This window comes from Narcine bancroftii, chromosome 1, assembly GCF_036971445.1.
Source record: "Narcine bancroftii isolate sNarBan1 chromosome 1, sNarBan1.hap1, whole genome shotgun sequence".
NCBI classification, from domain to species: Eukaryota; Metazoa; Chordata; class Chondrichthyes; order Torpediniformes; family Narcinidae; genus Narcine; species Narcine bancroftii.
In genome coordinates this window covers 50,060,264-50,084,100 of record NC_091469.1, presented here as the reverse complement: position 1 = coordinate 50,084,100, position 23,837 = coordinate 50,060,264, and the positions used below count along the sequence as shown (strand labels likewise).

The following is a 23,837-nucleotide window of genomic DNA, read 5'->3' as shown; positions in this document are numbered from 1 at the left end:
AAAGATCCTCTGAGATAGTAACTCCAGAGGACCTAAATTTGCCCACACTCTCCACTTCTGATTCCCCCAATGATCACTGGATTGTAAACCTCTGGCTTTCCTGAAGTCAACAATCAGCTCCTTAGTTTTGGTGACATTGAGTGCAAGGTTGTTGTTGGTGTCCCATTCGGCCAAGTTTTCAATCTCCATCCTGTTTGCTGACTTATCACCTTTCTTTGAACAACCAACTACAGTGGTATTGTCGGCAAATTTGTAGATGGTGTTATTGTTGTACTGAGCTTCACAGTTGTAGGTGTAAAGTGAGTCGAGCAAGGGGCTAAGAACACACCCCTGTGGTGCTCTGGTACTGATGGAGATTGTGAAGGAGTTGTTGTCACCAGTCTTCACTGATTGTGGTCTGGAGGTGAGGAAATCCATGATCCAATTGCACAGTGGGTATTAATTCTCAGGTGTTGGAGTTTGCTGATCAGATTTGAGGAGATAATGGTATTAAATGCCGAACTGTAGTTGATAAAGACCATCCGGATACATGCATCTTTGCTGTCCAGATGTTCCAGGGCTGTGAGATGGAATCCACCATAGACCTGCTTCCATGATAGGCAAACTGGAATGTATCCACGTCACTGCTCATACAGGAGCTGATATGCATCATCACTAGGTTTTCAAAGCACTTCATCACTGTTGATGTAAGTGCTACTGGTTGATTGTTATTACTACACTCTTCTTGATGTCTGTTTGACACAGGTGGGTACCACATCCTGCTGGAGCGAGAGATTGAAGATATCTGTGAAAACCTCTGTAAGTTGAGTATTACAGATCTTTAATACTCAGATAGGTACTCCATCTGGGCCGGATGCGTTCCTTGGATTTCCTGTCTTGAAGGTTAGGATGGGATCGTCTGGCGGCACAGTTTGTTACTGTCATCTAATTGGGCATAGAAGGTGTTGAGTTCCTTTGGGAGAGATGCTTTGTCATCAGCTACTTTTCCGGATTTGGTTTTGTAACAGGTTATGGCATTTAGGCCCTGCAACAGGTGCCAGGTGTTCCTTGCCTTAGTTATTCGGGCATTCCTGAACAAAAATGATCCTTAGTTGATCAAATTTGCATTTGCTTTTCTTCAAGTCCATTGTCTTATCAACAGAACCTTACTTATTGATAGTTTGATAACCTCCACTTTGAGCGGAATGTTAATGTGCCAAGGGTTAATTGCTCTGCTGTCTCTTTTGAGGGTATTAAAATATACTGATGCAGTTGTCTGTATGCTTTTCTGTGTTCTGCGATGGTCTGCAGTGGCAGTTGTCTTGTGCAGTCAGACCCAAAGGTAGAGTTAGCAATGTAGCCTGGGTATGAATGTCCTGCATTCTCTTTTCAAGAGTGTCATTCTTCATCAATAACTAGGCCATAAAGCCCTTTGCTATGATTTTTGATTTTGTGTTCCTCATTTGTTCAATTTGTGGTGTGTAATGGGATCAGTCACTTTTCGTATTGGAACCATACGTGTCAAAGTGATTCCCTGTACCTGTCTCTCCAAAATTGGATTAAGAATTCAAACAAATTTAAAAGTTGGTTAGAAATGTGATTTTTATTTTTCCTTTCCCCCGCCCCCCCACCCACTCCCTCAAAGCAAGCTAGTTAAAGTGGATTGATACAACAACCATATTGCTGGTTACAAAGTTTTTTTTGGAGTAACTTTTTGTAATGATGAGCGAAGCTTGTATTCTCACTAACATCAAACAGTGTCTTGCAGGTGCAAGCTTTTATGATCCAGTTAGCGATTAATGTGCCTTTTGTTGGCAGGAAGCTTGCTCGGCCACCAAAGAGTGTCATGTTTATTGAGCCCCTTTTGTTTTCCTTTTGTTTATTTCAGGAAATTGATAATTGCAGTTTCTAATTATTTCCTGTTTATATTCCTGCTGACATGAGTAATCTGAGGCAAAGAGAGGTGATAATTTTCTGGTCTATTTTGGCCCTGATACCTACTTCAAACTTAACCATAGGTGAAGTCAAACTAGATTTAAGAATGACTTTCATTATGAATCAGAATTTCTTATGTGATGCACGCTCATTAATGTTAAACTGGAAGAACCTTCACATGGGACCATGACAGTTTTATTGGAAGCTGCTGTTGGAAATTTATAGTTTTATGGTGCAAGTAGAATAATAGTGTAGTCTGTGTGAAAACCAAAGTCTCTGCTTATCCCTCTTTTCTCTTCCCTCTTTCTCTCCCCACCCCCCACTCCCTTCCTCAAATCTCAGCCCCTTAGGCTGTAGAAACTAACCTCGGTCTTCTTTTAATAGCTTTATTGTGCCCCCATTTCTTTTTAAAAGCAATTCATCTGGTTCTGATAACTTAATTAAAGTCTTCCTTCCTCTTCCTCATCAACACTTTGTGTAGTGCTTTGAGATTTGGGCAAAAATTTTTTCAGTTGACTCAAAATTAGATCGTGGCAAGAGCTTAATGAAACTGGGTAAGAAATGAAGAGGTCATTGTGAGGAGTTTTGTTGAAAGAACAATACTTAAGATGCCTGGATCTTATAATTTGCATTATGTTTTCCTTTTATTGTATTGCCTTCATGCTCTCTACATCAGAGAAGGAAGTCCATGTTAATATTCTGCACATGAAACCAAATTCTCCTCCCCAAACTGGGACAATTAACTGCACACTGCATTACATCCTAATGATTTAGACCACAACATATAGGAGCAGAAGTAGGCCATTGAGTCCTCTCTCCCTAGACCTTATAGAATAAGCTTTCAACATAAACATTCTTGTTTATTGTGAAGCAGAAAATGTCCATATCCTAGTGGGCTAGAGAGCATAAATTGGGCAGTTTGTTTTTTTTTTATTGCTCGATTGAGTGACTGTTCATTTGTAAATTTAAGGAATTTGCTTTACTTTTAATCTTAATTGCTTTTATTTGTGTGTATCCTTGTCTATTATTTTAAAACACTCTTAAATAAAAGGCTGACTTCCTCTCTAATGTCTAATGAATGATGTCTGTGCACGAGTTCTTTTAGAGTGAAGTGGTCATTGTACGTGGACTGGATTGACAGAGCAGGGTCTAGATCCAATGCCTGGAAGTTAACTGAAGACCAGGCCCTGCAGCAGACAAACACATATGTGAACTTGCACTCTAATTGCAAGGATGCGCATTCGTCAGAGATCCCATTTCTCTGTTTACTTGTTGACTGCTGCATTTCCTGTTTAACAACAATTTGCATGGCAAGCTCAGGCAAACTGACCCTCTGCGGGGCCGTTGTTGATATATTTGTCACAGTGACAATTTCTAAGTCTGCGCCAATATGCTCATTATTTTTGGTTCATTTGTTATCTTGAGAACAGACAGGATTAAGTTTAATTTTCACATGGCAGATGATGGGATGAATCCAACACTGCCCATTAAAATCAATAGGAAGGGAGTTCCAATGAATCTAAAATATTGTTGATTTCTCTTGGCTGTTTTGTACCTCCTGGTGAAATTGGTTACCCACAAATTCTTTAACTGTTCTGATCATTTTCCAAACACTTTTTTAACCATTTCACCAATTTCTTTGAGTTTAGTTGTTTTGTTGAAATAGTGTAATATCATTTAAAACTTTCTTAAAAATGGCATCCTTTTTAATTCTTTTAAATTGTGAACCACAGCCCCCATTCTAGTAATTCATTTTATGTGTGTTATATTTATCCTTGAACAAATTTACAGCATTTCTCTTTTTTCTAAATGGATTTTTTAATTCCTTGCTTTTGAAACATTCTTCACTGTGATATTCTTTGATAAAGTGCCCAACGAGATGACCAGTACTGGCATAGTTAGACAACTATTGACCTGAACAAGTTTACTATCACTTGCTACAGTCAATTCTGATATTTTCAGATGTTAGTGTTCAATTTATGTTTTAATATTATCATTCTCATATTTTTAATTTTCTTGCGGATAGAAAATTCTAAATGTCTTTTGCATCTGCTGTCATCTTTATAAAGATATCAATTGGCACGGCAAATGTGTTTTGCTGCTTTATGATTGAACATTTTTTTTCTGATTCAGAATTATAAAATGCAGCAACATAACGTAAAACTATTTTAAAGTATGTTACTTCTGTAATATAGTATGTTTCCCTGTAATTTGAAGTTTTGAATACTGAAAAATCAAAAAACCAAATTGTTTTATCAGTGCCCACATGACGTCGCAAGTTGAAAAAAAAATTACCACCTGACTTGCCCACGTGGGGCCCTTTGGTAACAACAGACCTCAGAACCAGCCAAGAAAACGGACACTGAAGGGCTGGATGTTGGCTCAGAAGAAGGTTGGAATCTCGAGCCATCAGTGAGCGACTGGGGGAAGTTGGCGGATCAGGCAGCGCATGAGGGAAAATTAGATGCAAAGGTCAGCCCTTAAACCAAAGGGCGTGAATACTGATGGTCTTCATTTCTGTTAACTCCCTTCTCTCTTTCCATATCTTTTTTACCCTCCACTGTACTTAGTTTCCAAACTGCGTGCCACTGTCACCAGCTACAAGTCGGTCAGAAGAATCCTTTCTCTCAGCATAATCAAGGAGAGCAGCCTCCCAGGCAGGATTGGGGATGTCAGGCTTATGGGCAAGTGTGGGGAACATGGTTGGGACTGGCGACGGTGGGGAGGTGTTGGGGACCGGCAACTGCTGATGCTACTATGCTGGTTTGGGGTTTTTTGGTTTTGTTTCGATAACTGAAAAGTCGAACGACATTTGGTCCCAAGCATTTCGGATACAGGAAAATGTACTGTACTTGAATCTTATTTCATTTGCATTGAATAAATACTTCCTTAAATAGTAAACATTTTGAAAATGACAATGATTTTCTGATTTTAAACTGCAGCAGAAAATATTCACAAATGATGAAAATTCTATGATCCATTTCCATTGCAAACGTTATTAGACTTTTCCAGTTCTTTGAAATATTTCACATAGATCATTATTTGTGTACAGTTTTTGTTATATTAAGCTTTTTTGTATTGAGGGCAGCTTGAAAGAAAATTCAACATCACCAAATAAAATTTGCTAAATAATTCATCTTTATTTGCTAATAATGGCATTATTCAAAAATAATTTCCTCAACCAATGTATTTTTAGTTGGTGCATGTAACTCCTGACCTATTTGTTGGAAATATTACATGATTGTATAAAAGTCTGCTTTAAATTCCCAGATACGAAGCATTCATTTGAATATATTCACAATTCAAGATAAATCCAAAGATTCAGATAATCGTGGTCAGTATTGGGGATTGGGGTGGGATGATGGTGGCAGTGGAATCATTTGTACATTAGCTCACCGGTAGTGAAATTGTGATCATTTTCGAGAAGTGTTTCACCAATTAGTTTTTTCATTCAAAAGAAATTAAGTTGGGGAGTTAAAACTTAACAGAAAAACATTGCATTTATATTTGCACTAATATATTGGCGAGAGAATATTGATCAACTCTGGGAAGAATAATGTTACATACAATGTAATATTACTTACTATAACCACTAATGAAACATCTCATTCTATAACCTATTATGTAATATTTGTCTCCATAACCTTTCATGTAACTTTTGGATGTAATATCCCTGAAAGTGGCAACGCAAGTGGATAAGCTGCACTTGCCTTCATCAATTGGGGCATAGAATATAAAAGGTGGCAAGTAATTTTGCAGCTGTATAAATCTTTGGTTAGGTCACATTTGGAATATTGTGTACATTTCTGGTTGCTGCATTACAGGAAGAATGTGAAGGCTTTGGAAACAGTGCTGAAAGAGATTGACTAGGATGTGCCTGGATTGGAGAGTGTGAGCAAGCAATAAGGGAGGTTGGATAGCTTGGATGGTTTTCACTGGAGCATTGGAGGCTAAGTAATGTCCTGATTGAAGCACGTAAAATTATGAGAGGCATACATAGGTTAGTCCGTCCTTTTCCCAAGGTGGAAATGTCAAATACTAGAGGGCATAGGTTTAAGGTGAGAGGAGGAAAAGTGCAAAGTTTGTTTTAATTGCCCCTCCACCCTACTAGTTCCTCTTGGTTATTTTGTGTTTGAGATAGAATTTTAAAAAGCAAAACTTGAGATTTCTAAAAATCTAAACTTATGCCAATCTGAGGAAGAAATTGGCCAGTTTACATTGTTCCTCAAAACCTTACTCTTTATACTTTTAGAATTGTTGATGTTGAATGAGTGACTCTTGTCAACTTGTGCAGTCATGGCAAGATATTTACATGAGAAAAATAATTTTATGTATTACATTGAAATTAAATTGATGCTTTTATATTTTCCACAATAGACTGTTTTGGCTGTGTTCACTCTCCCAATATAGAAAGTAAAATTATTTTGACATGGAATACATTTGAGGTAAAGCTAGTTCATACTTGAATATTCTGAGCTAATTAAAGCTCAAACATCTCAACATCCAAGGACATAACCCATCAGAGAATATTTATCTACTACAAAGTTTTTAAAATCTAGCTGCAGTCTGATAGAGCAAAAGACATGGAACATGTGGAAGCAATGTGACTTTTGGAACCTGTTCCTTTCCAGTGAACATGTAATTGTGGCCTCAGTCTTGCTAATTTATTTTTGTCTAATTCTACATAAATAACTTAAAATTGTCAGTTAATATTGAACAAAAGTCACTTTTATTTTATTTGCATGTTCCTTCCAGTCTCATTTCTGACTGCAAATATTGTTTTCTCAATACTTCCCAGCTCAGAGCCTTCCATTTCCCTTCACACCATCAGAATGGGAAACCAAGACCATCATCTTCCCCATTAACTCCATTTCCTAACCAACGGCTTTTAACTTTTTTGTTTGTCAGAGCAGTTTTCACTGGACATCACCTACTTGCTTCTTCATGATGAAGAAAGATTTCTCTTCCTATACTCTTTCTGAGATGTATATTAATTTGGTCTTTTGTATCCTGTGAAATGGATTGGCATAAGGAAGCCATTCAAGTAGAACAACATTTTGAATGACTACGTTGTATTTTATTCCTGTCCAAGTAGCTGGCTTGTAACATGCCACCCTCTAAATCAGAATTGTCCTCAAGCTCAGAAGCAAGTACTTGAAGTTCATTGGAGAACATGACCCTTGAGTAACCTATTCAAATTTACAATAACTTTGTAATTTTGCGGTATAAATTAGGTGGCACGGACTCATGGGCCAAAATGGCCTTTTACTGTGTTGTATATCTAAATTTTAAAAGTTTGGAATTATATCAATTCTTTGCACTATTATGTTTACAAATATGTGACTGGTGTATTATTACTTAGAGATAAACTTGCATTTAATTGAACCTTGTTGCTGGGATATCTTGGTAATGATGTTTCTTTTAAAATGCAACTATCCTTAAGTGTTCTTTCTAAAACAAATAAGAGTCCGGAAGAGAGATAAGTGTTGGGTTCTGTTTTTATGAGTTCCTTAGTGGTGTCTGGCTGGGCAAAGCATGTGTTCAAGGATTGTGATTTATTGAAGACTCTTGACCATGTGTTTACTGTCAGCTAGACACCCAGACAGACAAACAGGCTGTAAATTGCATTAAGAAAAACTTCAAAGTACATCTCATTCTCCCCAGAAATCTATAGAATTAACTATGGTTTACCACCCTAGTTGGTCTTTTAGTCACATTCTCCATTCTATCACAATGGGTAGAGCAGGGTAATGGTGTATTTTATCACTATTGTGCACTCTGATAGCTTTTGATCACCTAAAATTAAGAACTACATATATAGATTGGAAGATCTTTCAACCAGTTTAAAGGAATGCTCATTTATTTACAGATGGGACATAAATGAACTCATTTTGCTTTTTTTCCCACCCCTTCCTTCTACAATTGTTGGAAACATGCAAAAGGAAAATAGACTTTGAACCTCACAGAAGTTCTTTGGTGGCTACTGAAGGAATGGATTTTAAAAAAAAATCAACTTATTTAAATAATTGTAGCTGTTTTTTGTGTATTTGGCCAAAATTTCCTTTTGTACCTATTGTTGAACAAGGTGTTTCATGAAATATGGAAATAATATGTTTATTTTTAGAATTGTGGAAACCTTAAGGGCAGCAGAAATGTGAATTCATTTGATTGAAAAGACTTCCTAAAGAATGTATAGGAGGATGACACCATGGTTTTCTACAGATCACCATGAAGGCACTAAAAGAAAAACACATTTTGGAATGTTGTAAATCTTGCAACAGGCCAGTGCATAAATGAGCATCTTACTCCAATTCCCTTTAATTTGTCTATGGGACTAGAAAATGAGTAAAACAGAAAGAAGGCATAGGGTGGCCCCTTAACAGCAAAATAAGCATTTATTTACTTTTTGTGGTGGGACGGGGCTGGGATGGGTTTGGTGGGTGGCAGCGGCACAAGAGAAAGCAATGAGTCCTCTATTGTTGTAGAATGCCTTTATGCTAATTCTGGTCTATGCACCAAACATTCAATGGTTAGTTACCAGGGGCATGTGGTCAAATGCCCCAAGTGAATAATGCCATTAATAGCGCAGTCTTTGGAATAACAGCTTGTAAAACTGTCAAGACACACATTTAGTGCTAAAGGTTGCCTCTGCTTTCGAGAGGTGTCAAAGCCAGCAGGATGGTAATCCTTTTTCATATATAGAATCAGCAGGGGTAGTTTTGTATTCCTGAAGAGCATGTTTCCTGAATTCATAGTGGGACAAATCTTAGCACAATTGCTACCCTGACTTATCTTTATTCTTTTAAGATTGGTTCTTTAATGTCATCAATCTAAACAAAATTGATCCATATTGAGAGGAACCAGGAACATTAATGCCTTCATTTAAATTGAAAAAGAATTAAACATATATTCAATTTTAATCAAAAATTATTAATCTAAAATTACAACTCTGAGCTCTAGATTGAGATTTTTTTTTCCTGGTTTCTAAGCAGTCTTCTTTGCACTGAGTTACAAATATCTTGGCTATATCAGTGAATGCAGTAGTTATTCCATGAGCTTCACATCAGATAAACTTGATTTGCATGACATATTTAGAACTATTGTGTATCCCCTGCCAAAAATGCACTTTTACATAAATAATTTTAATTGCCATTGAAGATTTCAGATCAACATTGAGTATCCAGATTCAATCAGATTTTGACTTGTCTTTGCGTTGGCCATTTTCAGTAACTCTAGATCTTGAGCATGTCAACTTGTCAACTGTCTTGTCCATGGTGACTTCTGCTTGTCTCTATCAGTCTGCTGTTTTTGCTGTTTCAGCCTTCTGTCTGTGTTTACTTATTCTGTCCTTTTAATTCTCTTGCCACTCATGATTTCTCTCCCCAATCTATACATCATTAATTCAGCTGCTTCTACTGCTTTTACCACTTACCACATCAGCCACATCAGGCGGCTTTTTCCCCTCATCATGAATCCCATTGCTCTATTTTCACCCCATTCTATTCTCATTTTATTCATGGGAACCTGTGCCCGTGGACATCTCTTCCTCCAAATCTTCCATTCCCATTTAAACTGCTTTCTTAACTGCTACAAAAGTTTCTTTTCTCCTTATCCAATAGTGCCTTTCTCTATTCTGAAAGTGTTTGTACTGAGAAAAAAATATTCTTGGCTATTATTTAACCCCCCCCCCACCCATTTTTAACCAGCTTGCCTTTCGATGCCTTGATTGCCCATCCTACATCCACACTTCTCACCAAACCTCATCTCTATCTCTTGCAATGCATCAGAATGGTCCTGGTTGATTGTGGAGGCTTGGGAAACAGTGCTGAAAGTGATTGACTAGGATATGCCTGGATTGGAGAGTGTGAGCAATAAGGGAGGTTGGATTAAGCTTGGAAGGTTTTCACGGGAGCATTGGAGGCTGAGTAATGTCCTGATTGAAGCACGTAAAATTATGAGAGGCATACATAGGTTAGTCCGTCCTTTTCCCAAGGTGGAAATGTCAAATACTAGAGTGGATTTAACTCTCTCTAGCCTTCAACACATCACCTGCACTCCTCCAATGGTCTCCATTGTACAAATCAGTCAAGCGGCCTGAGTGTTCTCACACAATGGGCAACAAGAAGGTCTCCTGTAGACAGTGAACCTGATTACACCCAAAGACCAATGATAAATCTTCCAAAACCCTTTACTACTTCACCTCTGTATCTTTGTTCATCAATCTGTGTTTTAACTGAATACTGCAACAGTCCTCATTCAACTGTTGAAAATGTATGCAATAAGGCAGGGGTGTCAAACTCAAATTCACGGAGGGCCAAAATTAAAAACTTGGACTAAGTCGAGGACCGAACTAAATATTTATTGAAAATTTTCAACAACATCTGCATGTTTTCTCTTCTTTCAACATATGTAATGTTAAACTTTTTCTTATTAAAATAAATGTTTAATAATAGTTTTGGATAAACTCTTTCTAGAAGCATTAACAAATGAGAAATAAAATATTCAATAAATAATATTTCTCTATAGAGGATTTGTCAAATGTTGCTAGTGTGCTGTCAAATAGTAAAATCTGAGGGCTATTGAGAATGTGGGAGAATAACATGATTCCTGAAACAATCAAATGGGTGACTGATTGTGGGCATGAACTCTAGCAGGGTTATTTTCCATGCCCTTTTTCCATTGGTACAGATATCCTTTGATTTACACACTTTTCAAGTTTTATACCTAATGAGCTTGTATCCAGGTGCAGGACCATTTTTAACCAGGAATATATTTATCACTGTGACATGAAACTATTGGAAGATCGTTTTATCCTGAGATTAAAGTTCATAATCCTTACTCAGGCCTGTGTGCAGGAGGGTGGGGTTTGCGGGCGATCGGGTTGGACAACGACAGTGCGGGGGCATCGGCTCTCGCTGCAGGGCGGCGTCTCGGCGGATCAGCGGCCCCGTCACCGTGAGTCGCGGGTCGGCCTGCGGCAGGGAGGGGGAGTGGGCAACGGTCCTGGCGAGGTCAGGCCCGAGGCCTCCGGTTCCGGGCGCTGGGAAGCGGCCTTGGCTTCCCCTGACACCGGCCAGGCCCCAAAACCAGAGTCCATGGTGAGACCCTGCAACGTAAACAGAGGAGGTGGGGACAATTAGCGGGCTGACGTCAATGCATTCTGGGATTTATAGTATTAGCTGTGCATGCGCTATACTGGCGCGGCGGCAGGCGGGCCACCTCTAATACATTTTTGAAATGATCTTGCGGGCCAAATATAATTATATCGCGGGCCAAATTTGGCCCACGGGCCAGAGTTTGACATGTGTGCAATAAGGGGTAAAATTGAATTATTTACAAGTTATGGCAGATATGGAAACAGAATGAAAATGGGTGGATTAAAGATGAAGTAATGAAAGCAAGAAATGCCAGAAATCCATGAAGCAGGTCAGACGGTAAATGTGTAGAAATTGAATTAACATTTCAGATTGATGACCTTTCATCAAAAGTAACAAAATCAGGAAATGAGCATCTCTCAGTCAGATGGAGACCACCACTTATCCTTCAGTCTCTCATGGTCTCCATCTTGCCTCTGATCTACCACTTATTCTTTATATTCTATCCACTCTTTGCTACTTAAAACATGCTGGTTCCTTTGTTTATCTCTCAAGACGTATCTTAAACCTGAAAAGTTCATTGTTTCTCTCTGCAAGGCTGCTGCCTTACCTGTGTATTTCCAATATTTAATGTTTCCATTTTCACGAGAGCAAATCCAGAGAAAATGTTTAAAACAAAATTTGAGATTGTTGTAAGATGGTGATTTTCAAACTGCCACCCCAAACTCATGTTCCACCTTAAGTAACCATATGCCAACAGTGCTCTGCAATTAGTAAGGGATTGCTTAAGGTGGTATGTGAGTGGAAAGAAAAAGGTTTGAAAACTATTGTTTTAATCGTACCTAATTGACTCACTATGTGCACTGTTTCATAACTCCAAAGGAAATGGGCCAATGACAATTTTTCTCAAGCAAAATATTTCAGAAACAATTGGGTCTAGAGCAGTGATTCTCAGCCTTCCTTTCCCACTCACATCCCACCTTAAAAAAATCCCTTAATAATCACAGAGCACTTGTGTCACAGGGAACACTGAAGGTGGAATGTGAGTTTAGGGGACAGTTTGAAAACCACTGTTGTAAGATAAACAGGCTGACCAGCAGGGGACCAATGAACCAGCAGAGAAATAAATCTTAATGGCTCAAAGCTTGATCCCTTTTAAGTATGGGGAAAATGGAGAGGAAAATGTACCTGTCAAGGTAACTGGGAAAGAAGACCATCAGCGTACTATCATGTGGGCAGTGACAAAAATGAAAATGCATTTACTGATTTGCATGCACCTAAGTCGATGGAGTTCTCCCCAGAAGAATAAATAAGTACAAGAATACTTTACACGAGTTAGCCAATAAGAACATTTCCCATTCTGCCACTGATCCAGATCAATACTAATACCAGCTTGCATCATATCTGTGTAATTGTATATTAGAGAATTAAAGCATAAAGACCAGTTTGCTAAATCTGAAGTGGAGGTTTTGGCATTCTGACTTGATAACTTTGATGTTGATTTCCCAAAGAACCTGGATTCATTCTGCATAGTGTTTTTAATTTGGTAAGTTCAGTTAAAATAGCCTATTTATTTCATGTTTAATGTGAATTTCACTTGTTTGAACCATGTTGTTCTTTGCATGATCAGTTAGGGCATTAAAATGGATGAATGGACCTTGGGTCCAGTTTGTTTTTCAAATAATAATAATAATGTAATTAATCTCTGTGTTAAGTGACCAATTTTGAGTCTTTCAACAAATGTCCTCCCAAAAATGTACTGTTCACTACACTGTGGCCAAATTCAGATTAATTGCTGTTTTCAAAGTGACTTGGATTATGAGGGGATTGTGAAATTGAAATGCCACCATCCTTTTAATGATTTGCTCTAGTGAGTGTTTATGGTTGTGGTCCATTTTTCAGAAAAAAAATTATTCAAAGAGAATGAGCTGTCTTTACCTTTCAAAACCTTTTCTCCTCCATTCCATCAACTGCACTCCCTCACCACCCTTGCCTGTCCCCACAATTCCTATTAACCAATATACCCAGCAGGACATTCTGGGGAATGGGAATTGGAGTGGTTAGGGTTAGGGGGTGGGAGGAGCAGTTTACAAAACCAGGTTATAAATCATCCTGCTCAATAGGATAGTACAATTGCTGGATTTATGGCTGGAAGCAACTGTTGAGAGCATCTGAGACCCTTGCATAGAAGTGTGTTTTTCACAGCTTGGCTTCAGTGACACGAAAATTGCACTGCTGTTGTAGTTTATTTATCCATGAAATAACTGAACATATCACAGAACAGAGACGACTTAACTGTTCAGTTTTCGGTGTGAATATGACTGAAACACCGATTGGGTCAGGAAACTATTACCACAAAAGTTGTCCTTGATGCAGAAAATATTTGTATTCCTTTCAAAGAATTCCCATTTAAAGATCATTGTGCAGTGCCTTGTGTGGATCAGAAGCTTTGACATGCCATGTGGCCATTATGATGAATGATTTGAAAATATCATGCAACTGAAATATTTTTATGTTCGAAGGATGAGATTGACAATTTGGCCATAAGAGTGTTGCACATTCAAATGCAGAGATCCTGAAACCTTGTTATCCTTGCTACAGTATTTCTCTCCTCAGCAACTAAGCTCCAGCTTACAGCAGTTTTCCAACATGTTGAAAATCATCCCTAAAACCTTTGAGATATGAGAGGAAACTATAGCAAGTGTGCATGCAAATTTCGGCATCAAAGGTCACGATTGAATGAAGTTCACTGGAGGTGTAACCAAAGTAGAAAAGTGTAAAATTGTCCACTTCAGCTAGAAAAGTCAAAACACATCATCTAAATAAGAGATTGTAAAAGCCTTGCATCAGGTACAGAATCTAATTAGGAAAGCTAATTGAATGTTTTCCTTTCATTCAGAAGCAGGGAGGTCATGCTTTGTTTATGTAAGGCCATATCTGGAGTACTGTGTACAGTACTAATCTTATTTAAGGAAAGATGATTTGCATTGGAAGCAGTTTAGAGAATGTTTACTTGACTAATGTCAGAAATCAGTAGGTTGTCTTGTGAGGGAAGGTTGAACAGGCTAGACTTGTATTGGATGGGGTTTCAAAAGAACAAAGCAGAATATCTTGGTGAATATTATAAGGGAGAATGTGAGGAAGATGTACAGGAGAATCCAGAAGTGGAGATCACTGTTTCTAGGGGCATCCATTCAAGACAGATGAGCTGCATTTTTATTTTTTCAAAAGGTTGTGGTTTAGTGGAACTCTCTTCTGCTAAAGAATGATGGAAGCTGTCTTTGCATATTTTTAAGTGGAAACTGGAAGGTAATTGATAAGAAAGGGGAATAAAGTTTACTAGCCAGAGATGGGAATATGGGGTTGAGATTACAATTGAATTGGCCACAGTTATTGTTAAATGATGAAGCATTTTAAAGGGCTGATTGGCCTTCTCCAGACCTAATTTATAGGTTTGCATGAATTATGTTTAAAATGTATTTAATGCTTTCTCGTGTTTATTCATGTTTAAATTTTTAATATTAACTTTCTTTTCAATATTTTAAAAATATTTAATTGTTGGAAACATCACATTCTTTGTCAAGAGAACTGGGGATATGCCTGAAGTGATGAGCAATTCTAAGAGTACAATTTGTAACTTTGGTGGGGTGGCCCTGCACTGAATAGTCCCTTGCCGATCGGGAGTGGCTTTGAGTCCAAGCCGCACTGCAGTTAAGAGCTGGTAGGCTATGGGCAGGTGGACATTCTTGGTATTTATTGGCCAGGCATGACTAAGAGATTCTGTGACCAGAAGTGAATTCTGTAGGAGCAACACCCATTGGTGTTTGTTTATTTGGTGCCTTATACCTACTATAGTGAGAAGGTTTCTTCTAAGAGCAGTTGTCTCTAAAATTCATACATCCATGTGAAGAACACAATTGCAGAATACAGAATTATATTAAAATTGGCACCAAGTAAAGGCACTATGACAGCCCTGTGGTGAAGTTCATTCAGGAGACTAATGACCACAGGGAAGAAACTGTTTTAAAGCTGTTGTGCACTTTCACAATCTTAAGCCTTCCCGTTGATGGGAGAAGAGAGAAAAGAATGTATCCAGGGTGAGATGGGTCTTTTCATATGTTGGTAGGCTTTCCTAAGCATTTGGAGATGTAGATGGAGCCCAAAGAGGGAAGGGAAGTTTGCATTATGTTCTGAGCAGCATTCACTACTTCATGTAGCACCTTCCGATCTAGAGCAGAGCAGCTCCCATGCCATGTTGTGATGTATCCACCAAGTATGCTTTGGATGGTGCACGTGTAGAAGTTGTTCAGGGACAAGGAATTGTGTTGAGCTTGGTCTTTTTGAAGCAGATGCATTGGTGCAATTTCTTAACTGCTAAGTCAATGTGTTTGTCCCAAGTCAGCTCAATGGATATATGTATTCTGTAGAACTTGAAGCTATCAACTCTTTCCACTTCATCACTGTTGATGTGCACAGAGATGTGATCTCTTTCCCCTCTTCAGAAATCTGTGATCATCTCCTTCATCTCACTGAAGTTGTGAAAGAAATTATTTTGGCACCATGACCCAAGCATTTGATTTCTTTCCTATATTCCATCCCATCGTGACATGATACATAACCGATTATTGTGATTTCATTTGAAAATTTGAAGACCGAGTTGGAAAGGTATTTGGCTGTACAGTTATAGGGGTATTAGTGAACATGAAAGTCTGCAGATACTGAGATTGCAGTAACGAACAGAAATTTTGAAGGAACTCAGCCAATCTTGCAGCATCCATAGGAGATTAAGATATATTGCCGATGTTTTGGGCCTGTGTCCATCTTTGATGAATAAACAAAGAAGAAGCAAAAAACAGGAAATCTTGAAATAGAGACACTAGCCTCTTTTAAACTGCAGCACCTGGGTAGCCCCCCGGGACCCAGGTGTGATTACTGGGGCAAAGGTGCTGGAAGCGCCTTTTAAATTGCAGGGGGGAATCTATCCATTAAATCACCAACCCAGCAATTTAAGGGCGATTCCACACCCGCAATGATGAAGCACATACCAGAAGTACTGCCGGATATTGGGATGCTGGCTACCCATTGATGCATGTACGCAAGCGCTGACGTCACCGGAATAAGCAGGTCGGCCATTTTCATTTTCAAATAGACTGTGGACGTTACCTAGGTAAGCTTAACTGGGTTTCCTGACTATCTCTGAGGTAGGTCAGGGTCCTGGTTGGATTCTGACGGGATTGACTGGGTCAGACCCTTCCTAACTGCCATGTAACTGGGGTGCTAACCAGGAAATTTGCCCGGTTAACCCCATTTTACACAGCAGTTTGAAAGAGCCTAATGCTAGCTGCGGGAGGAGTAAAGACCATCAAAAGGTTTAAAGTGGATTTGAAAAGGGGAGAAGTGAGAATTAATTTTTGCCTGTGTGAATGGAGACAAAGGGAAAAGTGAGAGAGACAGAGCTGGGGGAAGAAGCTTATAGGGTGTGTGTGAAGGTGGGGGGGGGTGGAGTTTAATGAAAGCCAGGAAAATCAGTGTTAATGCCATCTGGTTGGAGGGTGCCCTGACAGATAATGAGGTGGCGTTCCTTCAGTTTGTAGGTGTCTTAATCTGGCAGTGTACGAGACCAGGGACAGACATTTCAGCAAGGGAATGGGATGGGGAATTGAAATGGGTTGGCGCTAGGATATCCACACTATTGCAGCGAACAGAGCCGAGGTGTTCAACAAAACAATCATCCAGTCTGCACCCAATCTCTCTGGTGTAGAGAAGACCACAAGGGGAGTAGATGACCCTGCAGGTTCGCAAGTGAAATGTGGTCACTTGGAAGGACTGTTTGGGACCCCGAATGATGGTGAGAGAGGAGGTGTGGGTGCAATTGGAGTAGGTAGGGGAGGGATGAGTAGACAAGGGAGTCACTGAGGGGTTGGTCCTTGTAAAAGGCAGGGGGGGAGAGAGTGGGGAATATGTGTCTAGTGGTGGGATCATGTAGTAAGTGCCGGAAATGGTGGAGGAGAATCTGTTGGATGTGGAGGGTGGTAGGTGAGGATGAGGAATCTTGTCCTTGTTACGTGTGGGAGAGGAGGAGACCAGGGCAGATGTATGGGTAATGGAGGATATTGCAAGGGAGGTTCGAGTTGGTGGTAGCCATGTTGCTTGAAGGAGGACAACTCTGATGATCTGGCATATGTCCACATCCTGGGTGCAGATGCGACAAAGACTAGGAATTGAGAGAATGAATGGGGGAGTGGCAGGGAGAGTTAACAGCAAAGTGAATGAAGTCAACAAGATCATCATGGCCACATCAGGCAGCACAAAAGCAGTCATCAAAGTAGCAGAGGAAGAGTTGAGGAGCCTTGCCTGTGTAGGCTTGTAGCATGGATTGCTCCACATAACCAACAAAAAGGTAGGTATTGCTGGGACCCATGCAGGTACACATGGCTGCCTATTTAACCTGGAGAAAGCAGGATAAGTTATTCAGGGTGAGGACAAGTTCTACCAGCTGATGGAGGGTGGTGGTAATAGAGGGGGACTGGTTGGGTTTATTCTCCAGAAAGAAACCAAGGGTTTTGAGACCTTCGGTCTGGGGGACAGAGGTGTACAGGGATTGGATATCCATGGTAAATATGAGGCAATAGAGTTCACAGAATTGGAAGATGTTGAAATGATGGAGGGCATGTAAAGTGTCCTAGATGTAGGTGGAGAGGGACTGGACCAAGGAGGACAAAACCAAGTCGAGGTAAGTGGAGTCCAATTCCATGGGACTCGGACACGAACATGATGAGTCTGCCGAGACAAATGGGTTTGTGGATCTTGGGTAGGAGGTAGAATCAGAGGTGTGGGATTGGGAAACAATGAGATTGGAGGCCGTGCCAGGGAGGTTACCGGAAGTGCAGTTCAGAGATAGTTTCTGATACAGTGGTTTGATGAGTTTTGGTGGGATCTTGTTGGAGGGGTCAGTGGTGTCTGAGAGTGTCATCTGGCTTCAGCCAGATAGAGGTCAGTGTGCCAGACCACAACAGCAGCACCATTGTCTGCAGGTTTATTGGTGAGGTTCGGATTGGTGCAAAGAGAGTGGCGGGCCAGGCGTTCAGAGGGGGTGAGATTGGAATGAGTGTGGGGAGTAATGAAGTTAATATGGTTGATATCATTGCAGCAGTTGGAAATATAAAGATGCAGGAGACTGGAATGAGATTTCCAAGAGAAGGAAGAAAGTTTAAAGCGGGAGAAATGGTCTGTAGAAGTGGTTGGAGAATCGTAGTTGTGGAATTGGGCATGGAGACAGAGCAAATGGAAGAAGAGTTCAGTATCATGGCTTGTGTGGAACTTGTTGAGTTGTGGGTGAAGGGGGACAAAGATGAGGACTCTACTGATGACTGAGCCTTCAGTTTCCAAGAGGGGAAAGTTGGAAGGGATGGTGAAAAGCAAGCAGGGATTAGGGGAGGTTCAGTAGGGTAGAGGGTTTTGGGGAGGAGGATGAGGTAGATCAGGAGGTGGAGGGTACGAAGGGTCTAGGTGAGGGAGGGGAGCATTTAGGGAAGTCAGAGGGTGGAGGGAGAGGGCCCCGAGCATTCCCGGAGCCAGGATGGGAGTTCATGACAGACTTGATCCCGTAGGTTGCAGAGACTAAGATAGAAACTAGTGTCTGAAGCTTGTCCTGTAGGCTGCCGGGTTCAGGGTGAAAGTTCATGTTGGAGGCTTGATCTTGTAGGTCGCAGGGCTGACCAACATATAGATATGATGAGGGCACTGAGCAGACAGCCTGGAGGAGCTTCAGTGTTGAGTATGATTATTGAGTAGATGTTACCCATCTTCACTTATCTTTGACTTCTGCTTGGGCTGTTGGGATCAAGAATGACTGACTTTTACCCTCTGATTTTGTGGGTTCACAGTTGGCTAAGGCCAGTGTGGAAACTTGTCCATATTTCAGGCAGTTGGTTAGTAGTTTGTGAAACAATTTGCTTTGCACACTCTGTATTCCGGATGCAAAGTTTCAAATATCTTCCTGAAGCTGCCACCTCCACTTTGAGCAGTCATAGGGGATGTTGTGTTTTCCATTGCTGGATTTGAATAAGGCTTGAAAATGTCTCCATCCATCTAGTTATTACCCTTCCACGAGAGATCAGAATTTGTGAGTTTCTTTCAGGAGTCTGATGTTGGGCATGCAAATTATAGGATCTGACTAACAGTGGAACTATGGCCTCTAGACTGGAGATGTCAATCTGAAAGAGAATGCTTTTGTTGGTTCATAGATCTTTACAGGAAATTTTGAGGATTTTGTGCTGACCGCGTTGGTGGCATCTTTCCAATGCCTTGAAATGACTGCTCCAGTTAATGCTGATCTGAGAAGCATGCAAGAGGACAGAGATCATTATTGTCTGTTCGCTTTGTGCCAAGTGTGAGGTTTTGATCTTCAAAAGCCCTTTTCCTCAATTGGACCTCTTTCCAGGGTTTTGCTGTTCACCTTCTATTGTCCAGTTCTCTGCTGATATCATGCTATATCCCTGTTAGAAAATGGCCTCTATGATGAATACTTTGAGTAACCAAGCTAGATCCATGTCTGTAGTTCAATTTTGGGTGTGTTTTTAAACAACAATTCCAAACAGCTGGAGAGAACTTTGCAGAAATTAAAAAGAAAATTCATTATTAAGCAGTGGGGAAAAAAATCTGATATGGGAAATGTTGGTTGCATGCAAAAATAGACTACCCGGTGATATTTCCAAGTAGAAACCAAGTTCTCAAATTTGGAAAAAAGTTCCCAATGACTATGTTGTAAAACTAATTATTTCTTGATTTAAACAATAGTAATCTCAATTGATAATTTGAATTGAATCATAATCCATAGCAGAAAACATTGCTGTTCCACATTTGGAGAACTGAACTGATTTTAATTTTTAATTGCTTTGATTGTGTTTTTAAATAAGGTAAATTAAAAAAATATAGTGTATGAGCCAATATTACAAGATGTCAAAGAACTTTTCAACTATTTAATTTTATACTTGGTCAACTATTGCAATAATACTGACTGTTTTCCTCTTGTGTTTTTCCTTGAAGTCTCAACAGCCAAGTCCTGCTGGTTCTAGTTCCAGTTCAAATTCCAGTTCGAGTTTTACACCATCTCAAAACAATAGACAAGGTAAAGATTTGAAGTGGCATCCCCATATTTTTTAAAATCCATTGAAATTCTCTTCTCTAGTAGCCCTTTTCATTGTTTATTAGCTTCTTAGCAAGGGTAGCATTTAAGCTATCTCAATGTTCCCCCTCACTTGGCCTCATTATCTGTCCCTGTAATGCAAAATGTCAGCCTTGTGGTTCCCTTGATTGACTTCCAAGTTTCTGTGAGTCTATTGGTATATTCCAGGATCCCAGTGTAACTTTGTCTGAATCCTATTGTGAGTTGCATGTTCTGTCAATATTCCATTGTTCTTCAACAGTTGGTTTTGTTGAACCTGTCAGAATTTCCATCTCCCTGTCTGCTGATGGTTTCTTACCCTTTTTTTTGTGCAGTAATTATTGGGTTTCATTTTGGCTAACAATCTTTCACTGCTCATATTTTGTTGAGCTCTTATTTGTATATTTCCTGATTCCACTGCTATTTTTTGCTTTTTAAGCAAAGTAAACCCATAGAGTTCCTTTGAGTATGCTATTTAGCAATCCTTTGCCTGATGCTCATGATACCTGATGCTTGTTGCTTTAAATTGCAATATCATTTGGAGGTTTGAATGCTTTTAGGAATAGGATGCAAGGCCTAGTTAACTTTGTTTCTTATTACAGTTGTCCAGCCACACTAGTTCATCATGCCTCTCCCCGTGTTCTGTCCTTGCACCCTATCATAACTCCTCGCTGTGTTTTGCTGCCATTTTGTTCTTCCTATTACCACAAGCATTTCCATTCAAAGCATATAATTTCTAGCGGTGTCTGAAGTTTGTCCTGTCCTCCATGCTTTAGGATGTCCATATTACTTTGAATTTGTCTTCTCTGCCTTTGTGTTATTTATACAAGCCTATTGGGTATCTTCAACACTTTGATCTGTCTATTCTATGGTCCAATTTCCCTGCCTTTTCCTTTTTCAGATTTAATTCATTCCCCAGATGCAGCTTGGGTATCCCTTCAGAGTTAGTGTTTTCCATTGATACACCTAGTAATTCCTCCACTTGTCATTTTTGTTCTAAGATTCAATTAATGTTTTTTTGGGGGTCCTCAATTTGCTGCTGAAGCATAGAATACTTGTCTTTTTGTGCATTTATCCTTTCCAACTCATTAAAAGCCCTGTAACTGCTCGAGCATTTTATGTGCACTACAACTGGCCTGATACTATGATTCCTGAATGAAATATGAAATTATACCAGCAATGAAAGATGTTTGTTCTACACAGTGAAGAAGCTGATTTGTTTTCGAGGCTGGAGACGTAGGAGTAGAGACCAAATTGCATTAAAATTTGTGGGATTTTGTCAGTACAAGTATGGAGAGGCAGAGGGCAAATGACCTACTGAGAATTTTTTAAAATTTAGACATACACAGTTAAAGGCCATTTTGGCCCATGAGCCTGTGCTATCCATTTAAACTCAATTAATCGACAACCCCTGGTTTGTTTCAATGGTGGAAGGAAACCGGAGCCCTAAGGAAAAAAACCATGCAGACACAGAGAACTTACCAACTCCTTACAGACAAGACAAGTTTTGAGCCCTGGTCCTGATCGCTGGGATTATATTGTACCAGTGTTGTTCTAACTGCTACACTAATGGTGCAGCTCCAAATAAATGTGGTGTGATATGGATCAGATTCTGGAGGATCCTTCAAAAGACTTGCAAATGAATGGAAATCCAATTATTGTAGAAACAAATTAAGTTGTGGGTGAATTCTTTTCAAGACCTGACAAAGCCAGAGTACAAATGACCTTCTCCACTGCTTTAAAATTTGATGAAATCACTCAATGTGATATTTGCACATAGCAAGGTCTGCCAGCAGTAAATGGCAAAGAACCAAGTAATATTTTGATTAAGTGAAGAATGTTTATCAGGCCATCAGAAGGTATGTCTCTCTGAAAACTGAGGTGTAACAATATTTTTTTTAGCAGATAGTGTAATTGTCATTCACTTGGTACTGAAGCCCCCAGACTGGGTTTGGATCTAGTCCTCAGAGTTGTTCTCTTTTGATGGTTTGTTTCTGACCAGTTTGAATATAAAGCAATAACGTTCATTTGTTAAATTGTATTTACATAGTTTTTAATGTGACAAGATAGTTCAAATAGATTATGTGGTGTGGGGAGAGGCTACTGCAAGGATATTTTTTTCCCATCTGAATTGTTCCAATTCCAGTTCAGATCAAGATGGCATCTGTATATCACCTTTTGGGATCACTTTAAATTTATGCTCATTCATATAGGCTGAGTGTTTACATTTACGACTGTATAAGAAATATAATTCAAAATGAGGCTAACTTTGAAGCTTGATGTGCTTAATCAAGATAGTGTGTTTATTCAAACCCTTGAATTCAATTCTAACCACTGACTGATAACCAAATTGAGTTTATTGTGCATGCCATATAGAACAAATCTGACCTGTCCTGACCTGCCAATTATCAACTGCTACTGTTAGCTAATGAGGGAAGAAGCCAAACAATTTGGTGCTGAAATTAATGATGGACTCCTGTTATATGAAGTGCACAAGAAATGATCTATAATTGTATCATAAACCTTACCCTTTCCCTTGGATTGGCTCAAGGTTAATTGCTGAGCTTTTAAATAAGGTCAAAAAGGAACAACTGGTTGAAATAGCTCATGATTTGTGGCCAACTGATTAATGTAGTTCCTAAAAAAGAACTGTTATATTCAATTTCTTTGCAATCTCCCAGCTTCATTAATTAAGTGTGCCAAATGTTGTGCAAATTCTGAAAAAAACATGTTAAACTTCACCTTGGTGCTGAGCCAGGAAGTCTTAGTTGATAGTGTGCCATTTATCTCTGTGTGAAGGGAAAAGAAAGTATCCACAGTCTCTGAATGTTGATCTCCATGAGAAGTGTATGCGTGAAATTATGAGAAGACTAGATTTTCTTGTACCATTATCTTCCACAGTGCAATTTCAGCTTTGTTCATTGTTTGAAAGAGTATGAAAGTCACCTCTTCAATGAGGAATTCTTTGTTTTCAAGTTAGAGAGGAAAGATCTGCATTGTAATCCATTTGACAGTATCCCATTCAAACGTTGGTTGTGAAGTTTATTTCATTTGTATTTTAAATAGGTCCACTGAGATCTATTATGGAAGATCTCCATTCTGAAGACAATGAGTCAGATGAAGATGAGAATGGAAACCTGTCTGATGTAGAGAGATCACTAAATACTCATTGTGGAAGCAGAGGGCACAGGTAGTGTAGCAACGAGAAAGTTGAGATGTATGAATGTTATTATTTTGCATTTTCCTTAACTGATGTATTCTGTGTATTTCCCACAACACATAGGCCATTCAGCCTATCACATAGATTTTTGCTAGCAGAGCAAAGCCAAAACTGTCACCCCACCTGACATAAATTGTTCTCTCCCTTGTGCAATTGACTTTTGCACCCTCAATTCTTCTCTGATCCTCCTAACCTGGGGATAATTTTCGATCACTAATTAAACTTTCTACTGGCATGTCTCTGGGAGGTTGGAACAAACTCAAGGTATTCAGTATATATATATATATATATATAGTGAGAAAAATAGTAGATTGGCAAAACATAGGTCAAGGAAAAAGGGATTTGTGCATGTAGCCAGAGGAAATGGGTTAAGTCCTTGGAGAGTAATTAACCAAGGAGAATGACATACATGATGGTGAGATTGGGAAGGGGTATTTTTTTT

General features: G+C 39.4%; 1 protein-coding gene across 3 annotated transcripts in view; it reads left to right on the top strand.

Annotated features, from left to right (window-relative positions):
- The window catches only part of mllt3 (MLLT3 super elongation complex subunit), a 164,645-nt gene that overhangs the window by 105,926 nt on the left and 34,882 nt on the right, over positions 1-23,837 (top strand). For all 3 annotated transcript variants that reach the window (XM_069926702.1, XM_069926713.1, XM_069926723.1), the window contains exons 6-7: positions 20,058-20,139; positions 23,242-23,365. In XM_069926702.1, coding sequence (XP_069782803.1) covers positions 20,058-20,139; positions 23,242-23,365 — 206 coding nt within the window. The remainder of the gene's footprint in view (positions 1-20,057; positions 20,140-23,241; positions 23,366-23,837) is intronic.